The sequence below is a fragment of the Natrix helvetica genome (genome assembly GCF_964273705.1).
Source record: "Natrix helvetica genome assembly, chromosome: Z".
In the NCBI taxonomy this organism is placed as follows: domain Eukaryota; kingdom Metazoa; phylum Chordata; class Lepidosauria; order Squamata; family Natricidae; genus Natrix; species Natrix helvetica.
The window spans coordinates 35629511-35655894 of NC_138554.1; the positions used below are offsets into that span (position 1 = coordinate 35629511).

Below are 26384 nucleotides of genomic sequence, written 5' to 3' on the forward strand. Positions count from 1 at the left end.
ATTTGTTTCCCTCTCTTTTCCCTCACTCCCATTCTCTCCTTCCAGCTTTCTTTCATTTCTCTCTATCTCTCTCTCTTTCTCTCCTTTTTTCTTTCATCTCTTTCTTGGGCGTGCAAACAAAATACCCAAGGATCACGGTGGCGGGGACAGCAACTCCTTCTGCTGCACTGTGGAGAAGAGCCACACTGTGCAGGAGACTCCTCAGTGCTAAACTCAGGTCAGCGCGAGCCGCAGTCTCCTTCATGTTGGCTCAGGAAGGAGGGGAATGGAACCGCGGCTTGCACTGACCTGAGTCTAGCGCTGAGGAGTCTCCACCTCCACCCCCTTGGAGGGACTGTCCTCCCTTGTGGAAAACACAACAAGGAACTCCTCTGCTCCTTGCTCCCCCCCCTTTTTTGTTGTTGTTGGCCACTGGTGGTCACTGCATATGGTCCTTGGTGATACACTCTTGCCCGGATTAACTGTCTTGTCATCCAAACCACATCTTTTTAGTTTTGTATAATTAAGCTGCACATTGATGGGCACTTACAGTGTTGTGGTGGAGCTATGTTAAGCTTACTATAGTGAAGACAAACACCCTACACTGCCTGTTTTATTTCTATACTAGAATAGGACCAGAAACAGTTATAAAAGGAATCAGTTGACCGTTTCAGGTTATTGTTGTTAACTCTACAGAGTAATGTAACCCAGAAATGTAAATATGTCACACCTTTAGATACACAATACTTCCATTGCTTGGAGTGATCATAATTTATAGTTGTGGCACACCATGGGTGGTTCTTGCTTCCATCTTCAGTGCACGAATTGTAGACTTTTCCATTGTAAATAAATGGGAAGACACAGGGAGGAGGCACTAAAACTAAAAACAATACCAGAATTCAAGAAACTCTCTGCTAAGTATTCATTCATTCCTTTGATTTAAAAGTAGGAAACAATTCATGCAAGAAATCCAAACATTATATAAATTATCTAGATAAATACCAAAAATCAGTCATCTAAAGCAAAGATCAGTGATAAGCTATCTCAGGAAAATGAATCAACAGACTGGTGTATTTTCCTTACTTGATGCAAAAAGTGATTGAATAAGTATACTGAATAAAAACAATGCTATGAACGTGGCCATTTTCTTTCTAAATGCACTTAACACCCCTGGAGAGGGATGTCCATCCCACACCGGATCCTTCAAGACTGTTTGTTGAAACCAAACTGAACACACTAAGGTTGAAGTAACATTTCTTTATTCTGAATAGAAAGACACAGGGAGATTGCCCTCAAAGCCTATGTAATATTATTGAATACAGTCAACTCTTTTATGCTCCCAAACCACAAAACTCACAATCCTGAATTTGTCATGTGTCATTTCCTTTGCCTTATATGGCTGAAACGTCCTGCAGCAGTTACAAATATGGGTACATATGTCCATAAGGCAGCGGTTCTCAAATAGTGGGGTGCGCCCCCCTGGGGGGGCGCGAGGCTCCGTAAAGGGGGGCGCGAAGGCTCCCTTTCCAATGGGTGCAACGGCGGCGGCGTGGGCGAGGCATAATATATCCCGGCTTGAAGTGGCAGCGCTGGGGACTGCTCAGAGACTCATCAGAGCCGCGGGCTGGATCTGTGCAAGAAGCCTGCTCGGGCGGGGGTGGGAGGGAGGGAAGCATGGCTGTCCCAGGCTTCCCTCCCTCCCCCCCCCAGCCCAAGCAGACTTTTTGCACAGCTCCAGCCCGCGGCTCTGATGAGTCTCTGAGCAGTCCCCAGCGCTGCCACTTCAAGCCGGGATATATTCTGCCATGCCCTCGGCGGCGTCTTTATGCAGGTAGCTCGCCTCCCCGCCAGCAGCTCCACCGCCAACATTCCGTCTGGAAGCGGAAGTGCAACAGCCGCTGTTGGGGAAGGGACAAAGGGGCGGCGGTCGCCCGATCTTGCCACCCCCACCCCTTCGCCCCTGGTAACGGCGACTGTTGTGCTGCTGCTTCCAGCTGGGATGCTGGAGGAGCTGCTGGCAGGGAGGGAGGGAAGAAAGGGAGGAGGGAGTAAGGATAGACAAGCAAGAGGGAAAGAGGAAAGAAGGCAAGCAGGCAGGAAGGAGGCAGAAGGAAGGAGGGAAGAATGGAATTGGAAGGGAGGCAGGGAAGGAGGGAGGGAGAAAGGAAGGATAGGAGGATAGGGAAAGAGGAAAGAAGGCAGGCAGGCAAGGGGAAAGAGGAAGGAGGGAACTGGAAGGGAGGCAGGAAGGAAGGGAAGGAGGAAGGGAGGGTGGAAGGAAGGATAGACAAGCAAGAGGGAAAGAGGAAAGAAGGCAAGCAGGCAGGAAGGAGGCAGAAGGAAGGAGGGAAGAATGGAACTGGAAGGGAGGCAGGGAAGGAGGGAGGGAGAAAGGAAGGATAGGAGGATAGGGAAAGAGGAAAGAAGGCAGGCAGGCAGGGGGAAAGAGGAAGGAGGGAACTGGAAGGGAGGCAGGAAGGAAGGGAAGGAGGAAGGGAGGGTGGAAGGAAGGATAGACAAGCAAGAGGGAAAGAGGAAAGAAGGCAAGCAGGCAGGAAGGAGGCAGAAGGAAGGAGGGAAGAATGGAACTGGAAGGGAGGCAGGGAAGGAGGGAGGGAGAAAGGAAGGATAGGAGGATAGGGAAAGAGGAAAGAAGGCAGGCAGGCAGGGGGAAAGAGGAAGGAGGGAACTGGAAGGGAGGCAGGAAGGAAGGGAAGGAGGAAGGGAGGGTGGAAGGAAGGATAGACAAGCAAGAGGGAAAGAGGAAAGAAGGCAAGCAGGCAGGAAGGAGGCAGAAGGAAGGAGGGAAGAATGGAACTGGAAGGGAGGCAGGGAAGGAGGGAGGGAGAAAGGAAGGATAGGAGGATAGGGAAAGAGGAAAGAAGGCAGGCAGGCAGGGGGAAAGAGGAAGGAGGGAACTGGAAGGGAGGCAGGAAGGAAGGGAAGGAGGAAGGGAGGGTGGAAGGAAGGATAGACAAGTAAGAGGGAAAGAGGAAAGAAAGCATGTGACTACGGTGGGAGTCGAGGAAAGACCGGTGTGCTATGTTATGCAGAGGTGTACTTATAACAATTTTATAGACAAATTAGACTATTTACAGTCGCGCGCGGGGGGGGGGGCGCGAAATGTTTTCTTCTTCCTAGGGGGGGCATGACAGAAAATAATTGAGAAGCACTGCCATAAGGTGACCACCAGTTTTGACAATGTAATTGCCTTTCATGAGCCCTGTGCTCTATATGTTTAGTTTAGAAATAATTCAGTAATATTTGCAATACCTGAAAACCAAGTGATTTTACTTCCTACTGTGCACACCTTGTCTTAATGTACAGTATCTTTGGGAGTTACAAAAAAAGGTTCAAGCCTCTGTAAAACAGTTATTTCAGCAAAGTTGGTTAATAATATGTTTTTTATCTGGATATTGATTTTTTCTAATTTATCCTATCAAGAGTACCACATTTTATATACTCCATAAGGCATCTATCTCAGTGGTCATGAATTTCTGATACCTCCATGATCATCAACAACAGAATAAATGCTTTAGCAACTACTTAGCAACTATTTATTTCTTCCAACATCAGGGAAGTAGGGAAAGTACGCATGCCCAAGATGGTGTCCTGTCGCATTTGAGGAGAGCTTCGGGGAGATGATTGTCCTTCTTGGGGCTTGCAGGGGTATCCTATTCCATCGTTGGTTCCAGGTCCAGCTATGAGAACTTCCTGGGACCTCAGGGGATACCCTTGAGCTGCTATGTCCTGTCTTATAGCCGGAACATCATGAGTGAAATGGGGCGGTTAGCGGTGAAAGGAGAATGGAGAGTGTCAGCAGCTGCCGGCATCAGTGTGATCAGCTGCTGCGGCGGGACGCCCGGCCGGGGGTCTCTGCAGCCGGAGTGGGTATGGTCGGCGGTGGCAGCAGGATGCCCGGTCTGGGGTCTCTACAGCTGCCGCTCCCCACGCCGTGGTGTTATCCTGGTTACTCCTCCCCTCCTCCTTGCTTATGAACATGATAAATTAGATCAGCAGGGAGTGGCTGAGGCAGCTGGCACGGATACTAACGCCAGCCGAAGATGGCTTTGGGAGCTGGCATGGGCGCGGTTGGAGTGGGGGGGTCCTTTGCTGTGCCCCCCCCCATGTCACCGCCGTTGCCTGGCCACCATACTGTGCCATTTGGCCCCCCCTCCTGTGATATTATGGACTGGGTCAACGGAGTGCGGCCCTGGTGATGGATGTGAGTGCGGCTGGCATGGGCGGAGCTTAGATGTTGGAGTCGGAGTTGGAGCAGCCACCGATGCCGCTGCTGTCCTCGTTGCTGCCATCACTGGCCGCTTCTCCACCTCGCAAGCTAGCATCTGCTGCGATTTTGGACAGCTGGCCATTACCCTTATATATTGTCCCCAACACCGACTATTTTTATGATGGACATAAGCTTCCTGCTACCTCCTTGAACACTGCCGGCTGTTCCCCCCATGGACATATCCCATGGACATGTCATCTCCTCGTTCCATATCCCCATGATGTCATCCCGTTTGGTTGATTCCACACTCTCCTCTATGCTATACTGCGACAGAACTTTATTCCCTCCGGGAACTCCCCCTTTCCTGGGGATGGCCTTCTGGCCTATCAAGACGCTTCCTTAATGACGGATCTTGGGATCCCGAGAGGTGGCATGCAAAGAAGAGACTTTTTAAGGGTTTTTTACAGGGGCTTTTAAACCAAATTTTAAGGGGGGGTTGATTCGGATGTCTCAGACAGGCTTGGGGGGGAGTCTGCCAGGGAACAGGCCAAAGCTAACTAATGGGCGTGGGTTGGGAGGGCTAGGAAGGGTTGGGATTCCAGGGGAGACATTAAGCTATTCCATTGTGGGGTTCACCATCTCTACTGTTTGTGGGAGAGGCAGATATGGTGGGGGCCAAGGGCCAAATGATGTTCGGAGGATGCGGGTTTGCTGTTTAAGAGCAATCGTGCATTCTGAACCTCATCGCCCCTCTCGCACCCCCGGGTGCCCGGGATTTCAGGACCCTGGTCTCCGGCTGGTGTTGCTTAACGCCAGGTCCATGGTACATAAGGCTCCCCTCATTTATGACCTCATACAAGAGGGTAGAGCAGACCTGGCATGCATTACGGAGACCTGGTTAGGCCATGGGGGGTGCCCCTTAGTGAACTCTGCCCACCAGGCTTCTGGGCGTTCCACCAAGAGCCCAGGGCAGTGGCGAGGGGGTGGCGGTGGTTATTAGGGAAAGTCTCAGATAGGCGGGTGTGAGTCCCTCTTTGTGAAGTGGGGCCTTGGAGCTCAGGTTGGTCTTTTTGTTATGCACCTCTCTCCCTGCTACATTTCATCGGCCCTGCCGGGGCTGCTAAATGTGTTAGCTGGATTGGCGGTTGATTTCCTCAGGCTTATGGTCCTGGGAGATTTCGATATGCCTTCCATTGGCGAGACATCCGAGTCAGCTCGGGAGTTCATGGCTTCCATGACAGCTATGGACCTAACTCAGTTAATTCAACACTCCATCCATAATGGGGGATACACTCTCGACCTGATTTTTGTCTATGGGCAGTGGATGAATGATCTAGATTTAGGGGATATTTCTATTTAACCCTTGTCATGGTCTGATCATTTCCTCATCAGGCTTGACTTCCATACCGCTACCCCTCGCCACAGGGAGGCGGAACTGACTAGATGGTTCCGCCCCAGGCACCTGATGGACCCCGAAAGGTTCCTGATGGAGCTTGGGACTTTTCCTGAAACCCTTGCTCACAACTCGACTGAAGCCCTAGTGGAAGCCTGGGATAGGGCAGCCGCTAGGGCCTTGGATCACGTTGTGCCTTTGCGGCCTCTGACCTGGTGCCGATCCCGGGTGGCTCCCTGGTTTACCGAGGAGCTCCGGGAGATGAAATGCTGGAAAAGATGCCTAGAGAGTGGCTGGAGGGCCAGCCGGTCCGAATCTGATCAAACACTAGTAAGAATTCATATTAAATCCTACTTAGTGGTGATAGAAGTGGCAAAATGAAAACATTTTCCCACTCTTATCGCATCTGCAGATAACCGCCCAGCCGCCCTGCTTAGGGTGACCCACTCCTTACTTAACCAAGGAACTGGGGAAGACCCCCTTGCAGGGTAGGGCTGAAGAATTTGTTCAGTATCTGCAGGATAAAATTGCTCAGATCCGGACAGGCTTGGACTCTGACTGGGTAGATTCGGGTGAGCTGACAGGGATGAATCTTGAGGAGACAATCTGGGATGAGTTTGACCCTGTGACCTCCGAAGGCATGGACAGGATTATGGGGAGACTCAGTGCTGCCACTTGTGTGCTGGACCCGTGTCCCTCTTGGTTAGTTTCGGCTTCCTGGGAGGTGACACGAGGCTGGCTCCAGGTGATTACCAACACTTCATTGAGAGAAGGGTTCTTTCCCACCGCCTTGAAGGAGGCGGTGGTGAAGCCCCTCCTCAAGAAGCCTTCCCTGGACCCAGCTTCTTTAGCCAACTATCGTCTGGTCTCCAACCTTCGCTTTGTAGCAAAGGTTCTCGAGAGTGTGGTAGCACGTCAGCTTCCCCAGTACCTGGATGAAGCTGTCTACCTGGATCTGTTTCAGTTGGGTTTCAGGCCCGGGTACAGCACGGAGATGGCATTGGTTGCATTGGTCGATGATCTCTGGCGGGCCCGGGACAGGGGCTGCTCCTCTGTCCTGGTTCTATTAGACCTCTCGGCGGCTTTTGATACCATCGACCATGGTATCCTACTGCGACGACTCCGGAGGTTGGGAGTGGGGGGCAATGTTTTACGGTGATTCTCCTCCTACCTATTGGATCAGTCGCAGTTTGTGTTGACTGGAGGGCAGAGATCGACCCTCAGGCATGTCACTTGTGGGGTGCCCCAGGGGTCGGTTCTCTCACCCCTCCTGTTCAAAGTATATATGAAACCGCTGGGTGAGATCATCCATGTTTTTGGGGTACAGTATCATCAATATGCTGATGATACCCAACTTTTCATCTCTACCCCAAACCACCCAAACGATGCCCTCGACATGATGTCCCGATGCCTGGAGGCTGTGCGGATCTGGATGGGGAGGAACAGGCTCAAGGTCAATCCCTCCAAGACTGAGTGGCTGTGGTTTCCGTTATCCCGATTTGTGCATCGCGTTCCATCTTTGTTGATAGGGGGAGAAATTTTAGCCCCCTCAGAGAAGGCTCATAATCTGGGAGTCCTCCTGGATACGTGGCTTAGTTTAGAAGAACACCTGACAGCCGTGACCAGGGGCGGCCTTTTACCAGGTTCGCCTGGTACATCAGTTGCGCCCCTTCCTGGATCGGGATGCTCTGTGCACAGTCACTCATGCCCTCATCCTTTCTCACCTGGACTACTGCAATGCTCTCTACATGGGGCTGCCCTTGAAGAGCACCTGGAGGCTTCAACTTGTCCAGAATGCAGCCGCGCGGTTTATCATGGAGGTACCTAGGTGCTCCCATGTTACACCGCTTTTAGGTGGCCTGCACTGTTTGCCGGTTGTTTTCTGGTTGCGATTCAAGGTATTAATTATGACCTTTAAAGCACTCCATGGCTTAGGCCCAGGATACGTGTGAGACCACCTACTGCCACCAGTAGCCTCCCACCATCCAGTACGAGGCCACAGAGTTGGCCTCCTAAGGGTGCCGTCGGCCAGACAGTGTCGGCTGGTGACCCCCAGAGGGAGAACCTTCTCTGTGGGAGCGCCTTTCCTCTGGAATGAGCTGCCCCTGGAGCTTCGCATAATCCCTGACCTCTGGTCCTTCAGACGTGACCTAAAAACTTGGCTTTTCCAGCAAGCCAGCCTGGCCTGTTAATTTTTATCTCATTTTATAAATGTATTGTCCTATAAATTGGGTTTGTTTTTTGGGGGGGATATGTATTTAATTTCTTTTTAATTTTCGGGATCTGTGTTTTTTAATGTTGTACACCTCCCTGAGTCCTTTGGGAGAAGGGTGGCATATAAATCCAATAAAACAAACAAACAAACAAACAAACAAACATCAGTTCCTCCCAAATGTATTTAAGGTGGTATGAGGAGCCCTTGGTGCTCTCTGAGCTTGGTTATTTTCTTGCAGACATTCTATTACCCAAACTAGATAACATTTGCAGTGCTAATCCTAATTATGCCTAAGACTGATTATGTTACCTAGTTTGCAATAAATATCTGCAAAAAAACAACAACCAAACTCAGAGAGTAGCCCTCATTTCAACCCTGGGCTACAAATATCCTCTTGATTGGTATCATGGTGGTATGCTGTGCAGAAACCCCTAAACTGGTACCTCTCCAGATATGTTGGAGTATATTTCCATAGTTTAGCCTAACATCTGTAAGATAAGTGTAAAACAGAAAGTTGCAGTATAGTTCAGAAATGATTAAATCTCCTATAATCAATCAATCAGAATAGAGCTGGAAGGGACCTTGGAGGTCTTCTAGTCCAACCTTCTGGTCAAGCAGGAGAGCCTATACCATTTCAGACAAATGGCTGTTCAACATCTTCTTAAAAATAAATGTGCTATTATCAACACTCCCTTTTTTTCCTTGAGAAAGTCTGGATTATTTTTCTTCCTGTTATCGGAACACTTGATGATGTCCCTTCTCCAGATATCTGCATGCTTTCTTCCAGGAGCAGGATATAAAAATCAATTACTCAACTCTAGTAAGGCTACACTGGATTGAGTCACACTAGACAGCAGGGACATTACTCTTGGTTGTTGTTTTCTTCTTTGAGTGACATAGGTCTATGCCTAAAGGTTCACGTATATGGAAGTTTTCTGGTAGTTGTTTGTTCCTTCTTATGCTCAGTTTGGATACAGTCTTATATTTGGTACATGTGTAATTTGGGTCCTCTAAGGGCTTGAATATATAGAGGACCTATAATTTGGCAAATGACTAATGCATCAGATTCTTTTTCCATGAATGTTTCTTTTCACAACTACTTCATTAAAAAAATAAAAATTTCAAAAGTTTTCAAAATGTTCAGAAATCTAAGCGATTTTTCTAAAAGTTTATAAACCCTAAATCAATTTTTTTAAATTCTAAAAGATCATTTGAACATTTATTTTTTTCAAAAAAATTTTTTATAAAAATAATAATTTAAAAGGATTGTTTCAAAAAAAATTTTTTAAGAAATTCATATGAAAATTAAAATTTCTAGACATTTTCAAATTTCAAAAAAAATAGAAGAAAAATTTAAAATATATACCAAAAATGTTAGTCTTTTGGTCCTCTTGCAGCTAATGTTGGACTACAAGTTAAATGATAGTGACAGGTGAATGCAAGTAATGACATTGTTTGCAAAAGTTTGCAATCCACTGATGTGTAAAAATATAGGTGATGATGATAAAGATGAAAAGAAAAATATATCCTCAGCTAAAAATAAAAAAATTGTATCTCACCTGAAGTTAAAAAATCAAATATCAACTTGTAATTTGTATATAAGGTTATAGAAAAATACCTATGGAGATTCTCAGCCTTCCGCGTAATGGTTATCCCAAAGGGGCTTTTTCTTTGAGGGTGTTTCGCTTCTTGTACAAAAAGCTTCTTCATTTCTCTGAACTGAAACCTTCTGTTTCTAAACAGATAAATCCCTTCTAGGTAGCACCACTTATTTATATGGAACTTTTTTTTGCTATGAACACATGAGCACTATTTGTATTTATAATGAACTGATACGTGTAGAATTAAAGTCCAAAAACAGCTTCTAAGAACTGCTTTTTAACAAAGTTAAACTCGAATTGATTTCTACTGTAATACGTTCTAATAGATTTGTAGTGATACTAATAAAGCAAAAAAGATAACCCTTTATCAGGGGTGGGTTCCTGCCAGTTCTAACCTCTTCTACAGTGCTCTTTAGAACCGCTTCCGGCTCCCTCCCCCCACCCATCCGCACATTATCAAGATGAAGAGCGAGAGGAGGAATTCTGGGAGTTGAAGTCCACAAATCTTAAAGCTGTCAAGTTTGAACACCCCTGGGGTTTTTTTTCTAAAGAGTTAGGGGTGCAGGAGTCTTGTAACTTGACAGCTTTAAGACTTGCATGCTTCAAAGTTTCTAAGCCAACATTTTGGTTGCTAGGCAAGACATTGTTAAGTGAGTTTCACCACATTTTCCAAGTTGGCCACACCCACCCAGTCACATGGCCAGCAAGCCACTCCCACCCGGTCACATGGCCAGCAAGCCACTCCCACAAAGGAGGCCACACCTATAGAAGAGGTTCTAAAAAAAATTGAAACCCACCACTGCCCTTTATCCACCATCTTGCTAATTTTGCCTAAAGATGAATCAGGGAAACTGGTTCTGCTTCTTTTAAAGGCTATTCAAGGAAGAAAGCGTCTCCACTTCCATGGCAGGCTATCCCAGATGCAGAGTTTGCCTTCAGTTTGGGCGTTAGGTTTCTGAGGAGGGTTAAATATATAACTCCTGTGGAAATTACTCTCAATCCTGTAAATATTAAACAATGCTCTATATTCCAAGAAGATCAAGAAGGGCTGAAACCAATAATTAACCAATTCTTAGAATATAGTCTTTCAAGAAAGGAAAATCACTTTCAGCATCCAAATTTTGCAGTTAAAAAACATGATGGATCTTTTCATTTGGTCTTAGATTTTCCCATCCTCAGTTCTCTTACAATGACTATCCAACTCACTGTTCCTAACCTCTATATTTTAATACCTTTGTTTTCATCTGCTTTTGCACGATTTACTGTGTTGAATTTTTTAAAAAGTTTTTCTGTATTCCCCTTCAATGCTATAGTCACAAGCTATTTGCTTTTCAATAGGCAGAATGTCTTGCTAAATATCTACAAAAAGAAAAGAGGCTGACTTTGACAGCAAAATATATCTTATGTGGATATCAGTCATGTATGTAAAACAGAACAAACTTCAGCAAAACCTGTCTAATTATCCAAGAACTTCTAGCAAAGTTGTCTGGCATAGTTCTTACTTATTATGCTAGGTCAACTCACTGCATGGTAATTGCCTGAATAATCTTTTTCCTTCTTCCTTCAGATTTGGATAATATATGGCTGAAACCCAGTCTCTAGAAATGCAAGGTGAGTTATCAAAGTAAGCGGAGATTGAAACCAACACTAGATTTCAACACTTAGTATGTGTTTGTATCAATTCAGACCTGGGGCAACTCCAGCTTAGCTTGAGCCTAAGGATAGCAGCTAGCAGGGGTCTTCAAACTTGGCAACTTTAAGACTTGTGGACTTCAACTCTCAGAATTTGCTAGCAAGCAGAGCTGAATTCTAGGAGTTCAAGTCCACAAATCTTAAAGTTGCCAAGTTTGCGGACCTATGCTCCATGCATTTAGGGATCCCCAAATGGTGAGGATTTCTTTCTTTCTCCCATTTTTGCTCCCAGGGGGCTGCAAGGAGGCTTGCTAGGCACCCCCCCCCACACTCTATTTTGGGCGTAGCAGCCCTGCCTGAAACCTCCTGGGAGCCAAAATGGGCCCAAGGGCCCCAACCGCCCTGCCTGCCCTATTTTGGACCTCGTAGGCCTGCATGAAGCTTGCTGGGAAACAAAATGGGGTTCATTGGGATACTGGAAGGGGTGGGGGAAGGTAAACCTGCAAGTCCGTTGAGGATGGGGGTCGCAGCAAGCTTCAGGGAGAGGGAGCAAATGAGACTTACCTGTAGGCAGGAGGAGGCAGCTTAGTTGGGGCACAGGGCAGGCACCATGTGGCAGCTTAGGCAGGCAAGGCAGCTTAGGCAGAGAAGCCACCTGGAGATAAGGAGTGACTGGGTGGGGCGGGTGGGCAGGGTGAGCAACCTGGGAACTAGAGACTATCAAGGGCAACTAATACCCATTGTGGGTTGTGGCACATTCACCATAGCCAGCAATAACTTCCTGGGGCTTCTTCCCCTCATCATTGTAGATGGCCATCTGTCCAGCCTCCTGGGGCTTGACTGGTTCTCCAAATTGGAGCTCAATGTCTCCGGCATCCACTCCATTGTTCCAAATTCCTTCGCTGTGCTGGCCAGCGAGTTCGTGGACATATTTCACCAACAAGCTTGGTAAATATAATGGGACCCGCATTTCATTAACTTGGACCCCCAGGTGGCACCAATGCATCTAAAACCCAGTAGAGTACCTTTTCCTCTTCGGCCCAAGGTAGATTTAGACTAGATAAATTAATAGCACAAGGAGTGCTCAAAGCAATAGACCACTCCCCCTGGGAGACCCCCATAATAATACTTATTAAGCAGGATGGTTGTATTAGAATTTGTGGGGATTTTAAATGCACAATTAATAAAGGGTTGCAAGCCAGCACTTACCCAGTGCCAGTGGTTCAACATCTGCTCCATTCTTTAGGCCAGAGAAACATTTTTGCCAAGTTAGACTTGGCACAAGCATACCAGCAGCTCCCAGTAGACGAAGCCACTGCCATGGATCAAACTATCGTAACGCACCGGGAAGTTTTCAAATGTAAAGCTTGCAATTTGGGGTTAGTGTAGCCCCAGGTATTTTCCAGAGCCTAATGGAGCGGATGCTCCAGGGGCTGCCAGGGGTGATACCCTATTTCGCTGATATGCTTATCTCCGCTTTGGATCAAGCTGAGCTCGTTGATAAATTAAGAGCAAGCCTCACCCGTTTCTGCCAAGCAGGACTGAAGCTCAAACAAGAAAAATGTAGGATAGGGGTTCCCGGTGTAGAATTTTTGGCGTATCTAGTTGATTCCAAAGGCATCCACCCTACTCCATCCAAGGTAGAGGTGATTTAGAAAGCCCCCACGCCCTCTTCTAAGGCTGAGCTGTAAGCCTTTCTAGGGCTGCTTAATTTTTATTCCATTTTTTTTATCCCATAAGGCGTCTTTGGCAGAGCCTCTTCATAGGCTCCTGGACTCCAAGATGCCCTGGCATTGGGGGTCTAAAGAAGCCCAAGCGTTTAGGGCAGTTAAGGATATCCTTACATCCAAGTCCTTATTAGTGCAATACAGTGATCACCTACCATTAACCTTGGTGTGTGATGCACCGCCTTATGGCATTGGGGACATTCTGAGTCAAATTCTACCTAATGGCTCAGAAGCCCCAATTGCCTATTATTCGCACACGCTCTCAGCAGCTGAAAGAAATTACAGTCAGCTGGATAAAGAGGCCCTAGCTGCTGTAGCAGGGGTAACACGTTTTCAAGATTATGTTTATGGTCGTTTTTTTCATTTAGTAACCGACCAAAAACCCCTCTTGGGTCTTCTGGCAGGGAATCACCAGACTCCTCAGATTTTGTCTCCAAGAATGTCCAGATGGACAGTCTTTCTAGCAGCATATAATTATCAGCTACAATATAGACCAGGAAAAAACTTGGGGCACGCTGATGCCCTAAGTCACTGCCCTCTGCCAGCGCCAGTTTTGGACCCTGCTCCTGCAATTTTGGTCCTCTTAATTGAAGAATTAGCCATGGCAGTATCCACCAGGAATATTGCCAGGCTCTCTGCCACAGACCCCATATTGGCCCAAGTTTTGGACTGGGTGCGCAGGGGTTGGCCACAGGGGCCAGTAGATCCTGAGTTTCACCCCTATTATATATGGCAGCATAAGCTGTCCATCCTTAATGGGTGCCTGTTATGGGGCAATAGAATGGTAGCTCCCCCAAAGCTTAGGTCGTCAATTTTAAGTTGCCTGCACACTGCTCACCCGGGCTTTGGGCCAAAGCTATGTGTGGTGGCCAAAGATTGACCAGAAATAGAAAGCTGGGTAGCCACCTGCCAGCAGTGCCAGCAATCTAGACCGGCTCCCCTTTCTGTGCCCATCAGGAAATGGGACATACCCCAGGCTCCATGGGCACAAGTCCATTTGGACTTTGCCAGCCCGTTCATAGGGCAGAACTTCTTGGTCCTCGTAGATCCCTACTCGAAGTGGGTGGAGCTGGCACTTATGCCCTCCACCACTTTGGAGGCTGTAATTAAGGTGCTGGGGAGGCTATTCACGACCCATGGGTTGCCCGACATGGTGGTGACTGACAATGTGCCCCAGTTCACATCAGTGACGTGCAGTCAGGTGAGGCAAGTGAGGCACAGCCTCACTACTCTCATCATGAAAAAAAAAGTAAAAGGAAAAAGCTGAGCTAGTTGCTGCCTCACCGTGGATGACTCTGCTTAACCTCACTGGTGCTCTCCCTCCCGAAGTGTAGTGACTTCCTCCCCAGGCCCCCATTCATTTCTCTCACACACACACACAGCTGGATAAAACTATATAAAAATCTAGCCCAGCTTCACTGATTACAAGTTTGAAAAGGCAACGTGGCTCCACCTGCAATCAAACTACACTTGGGGAGGGAGAGCACAAATGAGCACTGAGGAGACTACAGGAGGAGGCAGGAAGCCAGGCAAAGAGCCAAATCAGACTACACTTGGGGAGGGAGAGCACAAGTGAGCACTGAGGAGACCACAGGAGGAGGCAGGAAGCCAGGCAAAGAGCCATGCTGTAATACACACACTTTCCCCCAGCCTCTTTCTTTTGGAAGGCTCGGCTCAGCTCCCCTTCTCTGCCTCTCCTCTCACCCCAGCCTGCCAGCAGGAGGTGGTGGGTGGGCTTTATTGTGTTCCAGGCATTTCCCACCCAGACAGCAGGCTGCATTTGCAATGGTGGAGGTGTTTGGGAAAGGCAGCAGGGGAATTGGGGGGGGGATGGCAGAGGAGCTGCTTTCAAGCCACTGGAAAAGATATCCAATCCAACTTTTGTGTGTGGGGGGGTTTGTTTGAGAGTGAGTGAGAGAGGGAAGGGGTAGGAGAGATAGTCCAATCCAACTTCTGTGTGTGTGTGTGTGTGTGTGTGTGTGTGTGTGTGTGTGTGTGTGTGTGTGTTTGAGAGAGGGGGAGGAAGGGAGAGAGGGAGGAAGGAGGGGAAGGAGAAGAAAAGGAAAAAGAAAGAAGGAGCAAAGGAGAAAAACAAATGCTGTCGCTTTAAATTGGAACTGAGCATGCCTGGCTGTGGAATTCTGGGAGTTGAAGTCCACAAGTCTAAAAATATTTGAAACCCAGCACTGTGTCAGTGCCTCACCAGTCATAAACCTCACCACACGTCACTGGTTCACATTGACCCCCTTCCAGATGTTTTAAGGCCAGCACGGCATACGACACTCCCCTATGCCCCGTTCCACCCAGCTGGAAATGGCCTGGCAGAACAAACCATCTGATTGGTTAAGGAGGCATTGGGCCACCTGGGACCAGGAAATTGGCACGACAAACTGTTCCAATACCTCCTGGCATCCTGGCACAGCATACAACCCTGTGCCCAATCACCAAGCAAAGTCCTGCAGAACGGCTTATGGGTCATCGTCTCCAGACAAACCTGGACCGACTACACCCCGGTTATGCAGCAGAGAAAAGCCCCCTCACAGGCAACTCCACATGGGCCTTTAATGTGGGAGACCCAGTCTACACCCAAAACTGTGAGGCCAAATCAAGGTGGCTTCCCGGACAACTCATGCAACTAACTGGACCCTACTCTTATAGGGTCCAGTTCAGTGGCTGGTGAATGTGACACCGACATATCAACCAGCTCAGACGGCGAGCCACCAGCGCAGCAGACCAGCATCTGGTGCAGGCCCAATCCTGCCCCGGTGAACTAATATCGACAGAGGCTGCTCCAGCACAAACAGAGTCGCATGCAACACCCCCCACCGATACGTTCTTGTTGCCAAGCTTACCTGAGAATCCGGTCAGTCCCGCGGCTGTCAAGTTTCCCGCCAACTCAGCTGCACAGGCTCCTGATGTTCCACAGGACTCTCCAGCAGCTACTCCTCCTTTGGCTACCACCCCTTAATTAAGACGATCAGGGCAGAGCCGACGCCAGCCGGCATACTTGGCTGACTACGCATATGCTAACTGGGAGGAGAGGGGTGTTAAGTCCTTGAGGCTACGACGCCATTGACTATCATTGCCGGCTCCTGATTGGTTAAGATGTGAACAGCCAGCTGGTGGGAGAATGCAGCCATTCTATTGGTTCAGCGTCTGACAGCTCTGGTATAAAAAGGGCTGTCAGCTGTCAAATGTTGCTGTTTGCCGGTTTGAGGTTTGCCTTACATTTTGCCTTGTTAAACTGTTAACAAAGGTTGTGTTGGCTACAACCTGCCTTGCCTCAGTTCCTGCCTGCCTTGTTCTCCCTACAGAACACCTAGATTCAGCTTTAACTCCATGGCAGCTTTTCTTTTGGCTTCTAGTGTATTTATGGAGTTCATTTAAGGAAGCTGTGTAAACCAATCCAGGAAATACAAAAGAATGTGCTCCAGTTTGCAGCTGAAAATATCTATTACAAAGAATGATAACGCTCAAAACCAATTACAGTAGAACATCTGGTTATGACAATAATTCGTTCTATAACTTTGGTCGCAACCCGATTTGGTCATAACCCAAACCTAATTGAAAATTTGGTGCTTACAAAAAAATGTCTTGGAAGGGGAAATCGGCAATGGCCATGTTTGATCACGACTAATTTTTTGGTCAGAACCCAATTTAGTCATGGTCAGAAGCATTTGTGACCAGAAGTTCTACTGTAATAAATATAATCAAATCACAGACAATAGCATGTAATACATAAATTCTTGAGCAACAAGTATATGCTTTGAGACATAAGACCCACTCTGGGAGATGGGGGGGGAGGGGGATTGTGTGGATTGTCACCCCAAATATATATTTTTGTCTCATATAAATAAAGTACAAATTGATGGGCAGTTGCATTATGATGTGGCAGGTGGTTAGGGTTAAATCTTCTAATTATACTAATTAATTTAGCCCAGAAATATAAATAGTCAAACCTTTAATCCTACAATACTTCCATTGTAAAGATACATCATAGTTCTGAGTTGTGGCACACCGTGGGTATTTCTAGCTATGAACCATGGTGCAAGAATGATAATGTATTCCTTTGTAAATAAATGGGAAGACATAGGGATGATAGTCTAACATGGAAACAGAAGACAGTATCAGAATTCAAGATGCTTCCTATTAAGACGTTTTTCATTCCCCTGATTTGGAAGCAAGAAACAAGCCATGCAACACTTCCAAATCAATATAAATTATCTAAATTTTCTTCAAAATAGTTACATAAATGTCATTGATATGCTATCCTGGCTGGAATGAACAAACACAAAATAATTTTTATATGTCCTTACCTTCTGCAAAGAGCAATTTCCAAAAAGTACAGAACAAAAGGAATGTTGTGATTGAAGCCATTTTCTCTCTCAATGCACTGATAACACAGGAGAATCTGCAATGTTTTTATATGCTCCACTAAGATGATTCAGTAGTCATCAAACTCTGATATCTGTATATTTAATCAGGGACACACTGTTAGGTATTTATTATTTTTCTTTAAACAAGAGTAGTTACACCCAGATTTACTCAAGGTGGCTTGTAAACTTTCTCAAAAGTAATAAAAACAGACTATATCTTTCAAATATCCTGGAGCACTGGAGAACTGCCAGAGGACTGGAGAAGAGCTGATGTAGTCCCCATCTTCAAAACAAGGGGGGAAAATAGATGCAGAAACTACCTGGACCTCAATACTAGGGAAGATTCTGGAAAATATAATCAAGCAAGGAATCAGCAACACCTAGAAGCAAACAAAGTAATAGCCAAAAGTCAACATGGATTTGTCAAAAACAGATCATGCCAGACTAATCTTATTGCATTCTTTGATAATGTGACAAAATTAGTGGACCAGAGGAATGCCGTTGATATAGTTTACTTGGACTTCAGTAAGGCATTTGATAAGGTAGACCATAACCTACTACTAGATAAAGTAGAAAAATGTGGATTAGACAGCATCAGCCCCAGATGGATTCATAACTAGTTGACCAACTGCACTCAACGTGTAGTCCTCAATGGAACTGCATCTACATGGAGGGAAGTATGCAGTGGGGTATCCCAAGGCTTTTTTTTAGGTCCAGTACTCTTCAACATCTTCATCAATGACTTGGATGAGGGGATAGACGGGGAATTCATCAAATTTGCAGACAACAACACCAAACTGGCAGAAATAACCAAAATTCCAGAAGACAGATTTAAGATACAGAAGGATATTGACAAATTTGACCATTGGGCTCTATCTAACAAAATGAAATTCCATGGTGAAAAAAGTAAGAGTCTACATTTAGGCAAGAAAAAGAAAATGCACAGGTACAGTGTATGTGGTACCTTGCTCAACAGTAGTAACTGTGAAAGGGATCTTGGAATCCTAGTGGACAACCATTTAAATATGAGCCATCAGTGTGCAGCAGTTGTCAAAAAAGCCAACACAGTTCTAGGCTGCATCAACAGAGGGATAGAATCAATATCACGTGAAATGTTAATACCACTTTATAATGCCTTGGTAAGGCCACACTTGGAATACTGCATTCAGTTTTGATGGCCATGATGTAAAAAAGATGTTGAGACTCTAGAAAGAGTGCAGAGAAGAGCAACAAAGATGATTAGGGGAGTGGGGGCTAAAACATATGAAGAATGGTTGCAGGAACTGGGTACGTCTAGTTTAAAAGAAGGATTAAGGGTGACAGCAGTGTTCCAAAATCTTATGGACTGCCACAAAGAAGAAGGAGTCAAACTATTCTCCGAAGCACCTGAAGGTAGAACAAGAAGCAATGGGTGGAAACTAATCAAGGAAAGAAGCAACTTAAAACTAAAGAGAAAATTCCTGACATTTAGAACAATTAATCAGTGGAACAACTTGCCTCCAGAAATTGTGAATGCTCTAACATTGGAAGTTTTTAAGAAGATTTCTCTGAAGTAGTGTAGGATTTCCTGCCTAAGCAGAGGGTTGGACTAGAAGACCTCCAAGATCCCTTTCAACTCTTTTATTCTATTCTATTCCTTCCTCCCCAGCCAGTCAATGCTAAGAACAATGAAGTGATCATTAAATGTTTCGTTAAATTGAATCAGAAATCTGATATTGCTCTGAAAAGGCTGCTGCTGGTAGGATAGGGAGTTGCCTTGTTGTTTCGTGAAAAAATTAAAACCAGAATGTTCTGAAACCTGATACTCTGCAGATATTTTGTCTTAAATTCATGCAAATTCTGTAAGAAAAAGATAACTCAGAAAGTTGAGGTTTAATTGAAAAATAATTAAATACACTATAACCAAAGGATAGACTATGAAAATAAAATGCAAGTGGACAATGACAATTCAATCTGGTCTGTTTCTGGGAGGAGGACATTGAATTGGGGACATCGAAGTGCTGGAAGATTTATAGTCAAAAGTTAGCTCTGCAGTGTTACCCACATATCAGCTACCTTTTGGTGTTTTTGCTCTGGATACAATGCGAGTCTTTGTTCTAGTGTTAGTGCCGTGATTTCACTATGGGCATTTTGGAATGAGTGCTGGAACCCAACCCATTGACTGATACTGCTACAATGCATCTTCAATGTAGGTACAATTAACTTCTGTTTAGTGACCAAAACTGGGACTGGCAATGTGGTCATTAAGTAATAGGTCACTAAGTGAAAAATCAAGTGATTTTTCAACTTCCCTTTCTGCCCACACTCCCAACTTTTGGAATGATTAGCCCAGTTCTGAGAAATTTGCAACAAGGGAAATAAATGTTTCTGTTTACATTCATAGTTGACGAAGGAATTGCAAGAGATTACAATGTACGACTCTCAAGAGAATGTATTAACACAAGGTGTTTGCCTAATGCACTCCTGGCCCCAATCTCCAGCTGTTTAGGAGGCAAACAAAAGCAGATTAAAATCAATTTGGAAAACACTCAGAGCTAGTTACAAGATTGATGGCTATATAAATGTTTAAGTAAATAAAATAAAATAAAATAAAGGCCTATTGCAGACAGCAGCTGCCATTCGGGATGAAAGAACTTAGCTTGTTAACTTGCAGTTAGCAGTTTTTTTAAGAATATCCTGAACTCTAAGAAAAGTATTTTGTTCATTGTAGCAACTGGATCAGTTACTACCTGAAAGAAAGATCAACATGGAAGACCAGCATTTAGGTTTTATAGAAAATATTCTGGAACAAGATAATGTCAAAACTCTTATATATTGCCAGGAAACTTATATATCCAGTTTGTGAAATCTCATGGAATTATCTCACTTCATACTGAACTCATTTGAAATAATTGAAAAACAGCTATTCTTTGCCTGCTTGTTCTCTAGTCCTTTTTAACTCATTAGCTCAAGATCCAGAAGTTTAGGCGCTAGTCTATGTGGAATTATTGTGTTAAATGCAGAGCTTAAATCTACAAAAAGCATCCTCACATAGCCCACCCACCCAACCTGCTGTTCCAAAAGAGTCAGAGCAGTGTGAAGAGTGATGGATATAGCATTTATTTTACTTATTTTCTTAGTTTGTCAAACATGTGCAAGATAGCAGATATAAGTATGAACATGGACATGAATAAAAGGAAATGAGTACAAATAAATGGAGACAGTCGGACAGGACAGTAGGCACACGGTTGCGCTTAAGCACGCCCCCTTTATGGACCTCTTAGACATCCTGTGTAGATCTATTTCTTCTTTATGCAAACTGCTGTTTTATCAAATGTATGCAGAAGATCAGAAATGATGTCCCAGCAGACCAATTTCTCAAAGCACTTCATGATGATATAAGTGAGTGCCACTGGTCTGTAATCGTTGAGGTTATTGATAGGGAACTTCTTTGGCAGCAGAACAATGGTGGGAGCCTTCAAACAAGATGGAATAATGGAAGGGATAAAGATCAATTTAAGATTCTGGTAAAGACTCCAAGCAACTGATCAGCACAGTCTTTAAGCACTTGGCCAGAGATATCATCAGGACCAGCAGCCTTTCTAGGGACCTGAGCCCTCAGACTGCTCCTCACCTCCTCTTCCTCCACAATGAGGTGGGGGATACAATGGGCTGGTGGCTGTATTTTAGCTGTCTCGGATGTCTCCACTTCAAAGTGAACAAAGAAATGATTCAGCTTTTCTGCTGAAGAGAAAGGACACATAATGAAAAGCTATCCTATCTCAGAATCCTAATCTGGATTAAAGTTACTGTGCCTAAAATTTACTTTGCGTTAAAAAAGATCAAATGTAGCAAATTTGTCTTTTAGAGCAGTTGATTTCTCCATTCCCTTGCTATTTCTTTAATTTCATTCATAATCCATATTTTGAGAGTGTCTCTGTTTTTGCATGCATTAATTTCCTTCCTTATCTACCTAGATACAGCTTTAACTCTTGCAACACATCCAGGACAGCTTTTCTGTTAACTTCTGTATTTCTGGAGAGCATTCATGGAAGCTGTGCAAACCAATCCAGGCTATGCAAAAGAATTTGCTCCAATTTGCTGCTGAAAATATCTATTACAAAAAATCAGAAGTTCAGAAATGATCAGAAATGATCAGGAGCAGTCCAGCAATTCAAAGCAAAAAGAAGATAACAAAATCACATATATTGGCATAAGAAGGGGCAAAATTCAGATTGGTTTATCAATCACCACCTTAAACATATTCTATGAAATTTTCTGAAGTCAGGTATGCTTTCCTTCTGTTATACCATGGGTGTCAAACTCAAGGCCCACCGGCCAGATCTGGCCTGTGGAGTGCTTAGATCAGGCCAACAAGGGCTGCCCTGGAAAAAGAAAAGGACCAGCCCATGGTGCCTCTGCCAATGAAAATGGAGCTCAGGAGGGCTGTGTGTGGTCCCCCTGAGCTCCATTTTTGCTGGCAAACAGCTGCAGGAAGCCAAAAATGGGGCCCATGGCCTCTCTGAGGCCTGTTTTCACTGGCAGAGGGCTAACAAAACAAACTAAAAGCAAAACAAAACAAAAAGAGAAATGTTTCCCCTTTTGCATTTGAGCATCCGAGAAGGGACAGGAAAGGAGAAAGGGAAAGAATAAAGAGGAAAAAGAAAGAAAAAGAAAGAAAGCTGGGAAGAGAGCAAGGAAGGAAAAAGAAGGAAAGGGGAAGAAAGGAGAATGAGTGGGGAATGAAAAGGAAAGGAAGGAAGGAAGGAAGGAAGGAAGGAAGGAAGGAAGGAAGGAAGGAAGGAAGGAAGGAAGGAAGGAAGGAAGGAAAGTCCTGTCTTAGCCCTTGGCCATCAGCAGCCTTGCTGCCCTTTTGCCATCTCCTTATCTCCTCCTTCTGACCTCTCCTAGTGGTTTCCCATCCTATTGCTGTTGATGCTTTGGTACAAAGCTGGGTCTCCATGAATGGAGAGGGAGTGGATCTCCCTCTGACCCACACACTTCATTCTCCTGCACACACTATGCACAACCTTGCCAAGGAGAACAAGAAGAGCAGCAGGAGCCTCAAGGAGTTGTTGAAAAATATATTTATGCAGTTAAATAAAATAAATATGTTTGAATGGTTACATCAGAGGTGATTGCTGCTGGTTTTACTAGTGGTTCACTTCGTGTGTGCTTTGCTAAGCCTCCTGGCAAAGGAATAATTTAATAATCTAAAGTTTAGATCCTACAATCCTAAAGAGTTACCAAACCCACCAGGGTAATTTGAGGGAAATACTGTGTTTTTCCTTGTGCATGAGTCCTTGATGAACGCATGGCCAGTGATGCTTCTGTGTGTCAGCTTGTTCACTATCCTGGTTGTTAGATACTTGCAAATTCCCTGCCACAGCCTGGCAACCTAGAAGTGCACAAAACCACCAACAGAGACCCAACCAAGGGCCCTGGCAGAAGCCGCCATGGTGCTCAGTGGATGACAATAGAGTCACCTACCACACGTCAATCGGCCAAATCTGCACCAGGCGGCCTAAAAAGCTGAAGGTCACAGTCCTCATTGAGGAATCTCCATGTGAGATGGAAATAGACACTGGGTCATCACTGACCATCATGCCGTGGTCTACCCTAAAGCAGGCTATCCCTAGCCTAAAGAAACAGCAACTTCGCACCCCTGACATTCACCTACGCGATTACCAGGGAAACCGGGTCCCCATCGTGGGCCAAGGCACCTTCCAGGTGAAGTTCAAGCAGTTCAGCAGAAAACTACCAGTGACAGTGGTCAGCGGCAACCTGCAGAGCCTCCTAGGGCTAGATTGGTTCCAAGCCCTGGGCCTAGAAGTGACCGGTATGAACGCCTTGAAAGATGACAGCACTGAAGCCATCTTTAAGGAGTTCAAGGACATCTTCGGCACCAGTCTGTTTAAGTATGTGGGGACTCCAATTTCCTTTAGTTTGGACCCCAGCATAGCCCCAATAAGGCTAAAACCCAGGAGAATACCTTTTGCTCTCCGCCCCAAAATTGACAGGGAAATTGACAAACTCGTAGGCCAGGGAATCCTAGAGCCGGTCAATCATGCACGCTGGGAGACCCCGATAGTGACATCTGTCAAATCTTTTTTTTTTTTTTTGTTCTAGCCCATAAGGTTTATTCTAGGGAGCTTTTTTTTTAAAAAAAAAAGTTTTTTATTGGTTTTACAAAATTTTAAGGGAAGGGGTAGTAGGTATGGATACGAATTTTAACAGCTACTTCGTGCAGAAAATGGTATTCCCCCCCAAGTCTCATAACCTTTACAAAATAATAAACAAGATATTATTGCTTGATTAAATCTTGACAGCTTATTTTTACATTGTGTCTTTCAATAATTTCAATCATTTACTTTGTATCTAACCAAAACATTGTGTCAACAATTGCAATATTTTTCTAGCTTACTTTTGTGATCTGAGTCTTCTCATTGTTGCCTCCTCCCCCCGCCTGCAAGCAAAGCCTCAGCCCCTCCCTCCTTCATATCTTGTGTACTGTCCTCCACTTTGTCTAGGAGTGCTTTGTTTTTTTTCCATAAAGGCCTCCGCCTCCATAATTGTATTAATTCTAACTCTGCTGCCCTCCCAGAAAATAAACATACCTTCTGGCGATAGCCACCGGAACCAGAATCCCTTATCAAATAATTTTTTTGCTAAAGAGGAATATTTTTTCCTCTTATCTCTTACTTTCTTCGGGATCTGTTTCAGGATGGCTATCTCTTTGTCCTTGTATTTTAATGTTTGCCCCCTTTGTGCCCCCAGAATCTCATCTTTTGTAGCCTTTCTAAGAAATTTAATATGAACCTCTCTTGGAACATTGTGTGTTCTAGCATAAGCTGAATTAACTCTATAAACCAAATCAATATCCCATCCTAACTGCTGTTTGTCTTTTTTAATATATTCAGCTAACATTGTTGTCATAATCTCCTTCAAGTCTTCATTGTCAGTCTCAATTACGTTTTGAAATCTAAGGAAAAAAGACATCCTTTCAAATTCCATTTTTATTATGTGGTTCTCAAGTTCTAAATTTCCTCTCTGGACCACCCTCAGCTCCCCCCTCATCTCAGTTGCCCCCTCCTCCAGAACGTCTATTCTTTGTTTGTTTTCTGCAGTTTGATTTTGATTTTCTCTGAGTTGTTCATTCATTTCTCTCAATTGTTTTTTTCAATTCATCTTGCCCTTTTAAAATCTTTTCAAGCTGATGATGAGTTACTGAGTCCTCCTCAGGGGCTTTGGGTAGAAACAAAGTTAGTGACTGTTGTCCAATTGGGCTGGATGTTGAAGATGTTGGAGCAGATCCTGACTTCCCAGGTGGTGGTTTCTTTGGGGCCATCATAAAAAAACCTCAGAGATATCTATGTCCATACAAAGAAATGGCGACTGTGGAAAAGCACAACCAAGAGAGGTCATGAGACAGACAGTCCAGACAGGAATAGAGACATTCTATATAGTTCAAGTCCAATCATTTAAATCAGTTATTCCAAGTCCAAGATACTGTGTGGCAAGAGATGCTTCTGAGAGTCACGGAGGCATAAGTACAATGCCAGCAATTTTCATAGGAGGAGTCTGATTTCAAAGAACATAAAGAAGGAGGAAGTGTGCCATCTTGCTCTGCCAGCACCGGAGATCAGGAAACAACAAGTCAAAAGTTTTCAAAGTTTTTAAAGGAGTCAGATCATCACTTTTCTTTCACAATTGCATTAAGAAAGTCATTTTGCCATTGCTTATAAAGAGTGTGATTCCTTTTTAAAACTCTCCCTCTCTCCTCCGAAAGAGAGGGGATAAATCCAAAGCCGCTTTTTCCTGGGGGGGGGGGTAAATCTCCCTCCCTCCAATCACACTTCCCAGAGAAAGATTGAAAGTCTTATAAAAAGCTGATATTCCTTCATTTAAGTGTCAAAAGGAGAATTGGGGAGGATTCCCATCTCACTGCACTTCAGCTGTAGCCTTCAAATTGCCGATCATCCAGCCGCCTCGCAGCAAAAGCGCACGGGAGCGTAAAAGCTCTGTCACGCACCCCCTCTCGCTTCTCGGCTCCTGGGGCAAGCTGGAGACCCCCCCGCGGCCGCCACCGATCCAGGGGACCCCCCAGCAAGCTGCTCCTAAGGCAGGGCACCCCTTTGAGGTGCCCTGTGCTCCCCCCAAGCCAAGGGGAGCCCACCAAGAGAGTGCAGGGTGGACTAACACATCCGTCGCTCTCAGTGACCGGAAGCACTCTCCGACACCTGTCAAATCTGAGGGTCTGTCTGCATCTGTGCGGACTACAAGTGCACAATAAATAAAGTGCTACAACAAAGTGCCTACCCTGTACCCATTGTGCACCACCTCCTTCATTCATTAGGCCCTGGAAATTTTTTTGCAAAATTGGACATGGTGCAGGCATACCAACAATTGCCTGTAGATGGCGCTACACCAGAGGCCCAAACCATTGTGACGCACAGGGGTGCATTCAAATGTCACCGCCTGCAATTTGACATTAGTATCGCCCCTGGACTGTTCCAAAGTGTCATGGACAGGCTTTTGCAGGAGATTCCCAGAGTCGTCCCCTATTTCGCGGACATCTTGGTATCGGTTGAAAATGAGGTGCAACTCTTCAAATGTGTACGAACAGTTTTGGCTCGAATTAGAGACAAAGGCCTTCATCTCAAAAAAGAGAAATGACAAATTAACATGCCAGGGATTGAATTCTTAGGGTACCTAATTGATGGCTCTGGGATTAACCCAACCATACAAAAAAATAAAGTAATTCAGGATGCCCACACACCTCGCAATCAAACAGAGCTGCAAGCGTTCCTTGGGCTCCTTAATTTCTACAGCGTCTTTCTTAAAAAGCTGCTGTTGCTGAGCCCTTACACCATCTCCTGGCTAAGGACATGAAGTGGTCCTGGGGCAGAGCTGAGACTGCTGCATTTGCCGCTGTAAAATGACTCCTGTCGGTGGACTCCTTCCTGGTACAATACAGCCAGACCCTGCCATTGGTGCTGACCTATGACACTTCCCTGTTTGACGTTGGTGCTGTCCTCAGCCACTGCATGCCCAATGGAATCGAAGCCCCTATTGCATTTTACTCCAGGACCTTGTCTGCCCCAGAGTGGAACTACAGCCAGCTGGACCATGAGGCTTTGGCTGCAGTGGCCAGAGTAAAGAGGTTCCATGAGTATCTTTATGGCCAGGACTTCGAACTGGTTATGGACCACAAGCTGTTGTTGGGCTTACCGACTGAGGACCGACCTTCC

The 26384-nt window shown here is 45.4% G+C and overlaps 1 protein-coding gene across 1 annotated transcript in view; it reads right to left on the reverse strand.

Moving 5' to 3' along the window:
- LOC309400935 (epididymal sperm-binding protein 1-like) overlaps nt 1-26384 on the reverse strand; it is a 73170-nt gene that overhangs the window by 11970 nt on the left and 34816 nt on the right. The window contains exon 2 of the mRNA XM_081969709.1: nt 710-853. Within this exon, the coding sequence (XP_081825835.1) occupies nt 710-853 (144 nt within the window). The remainder of the gene's footprint in view (nt 1-709; nt 854-26384) is intronic.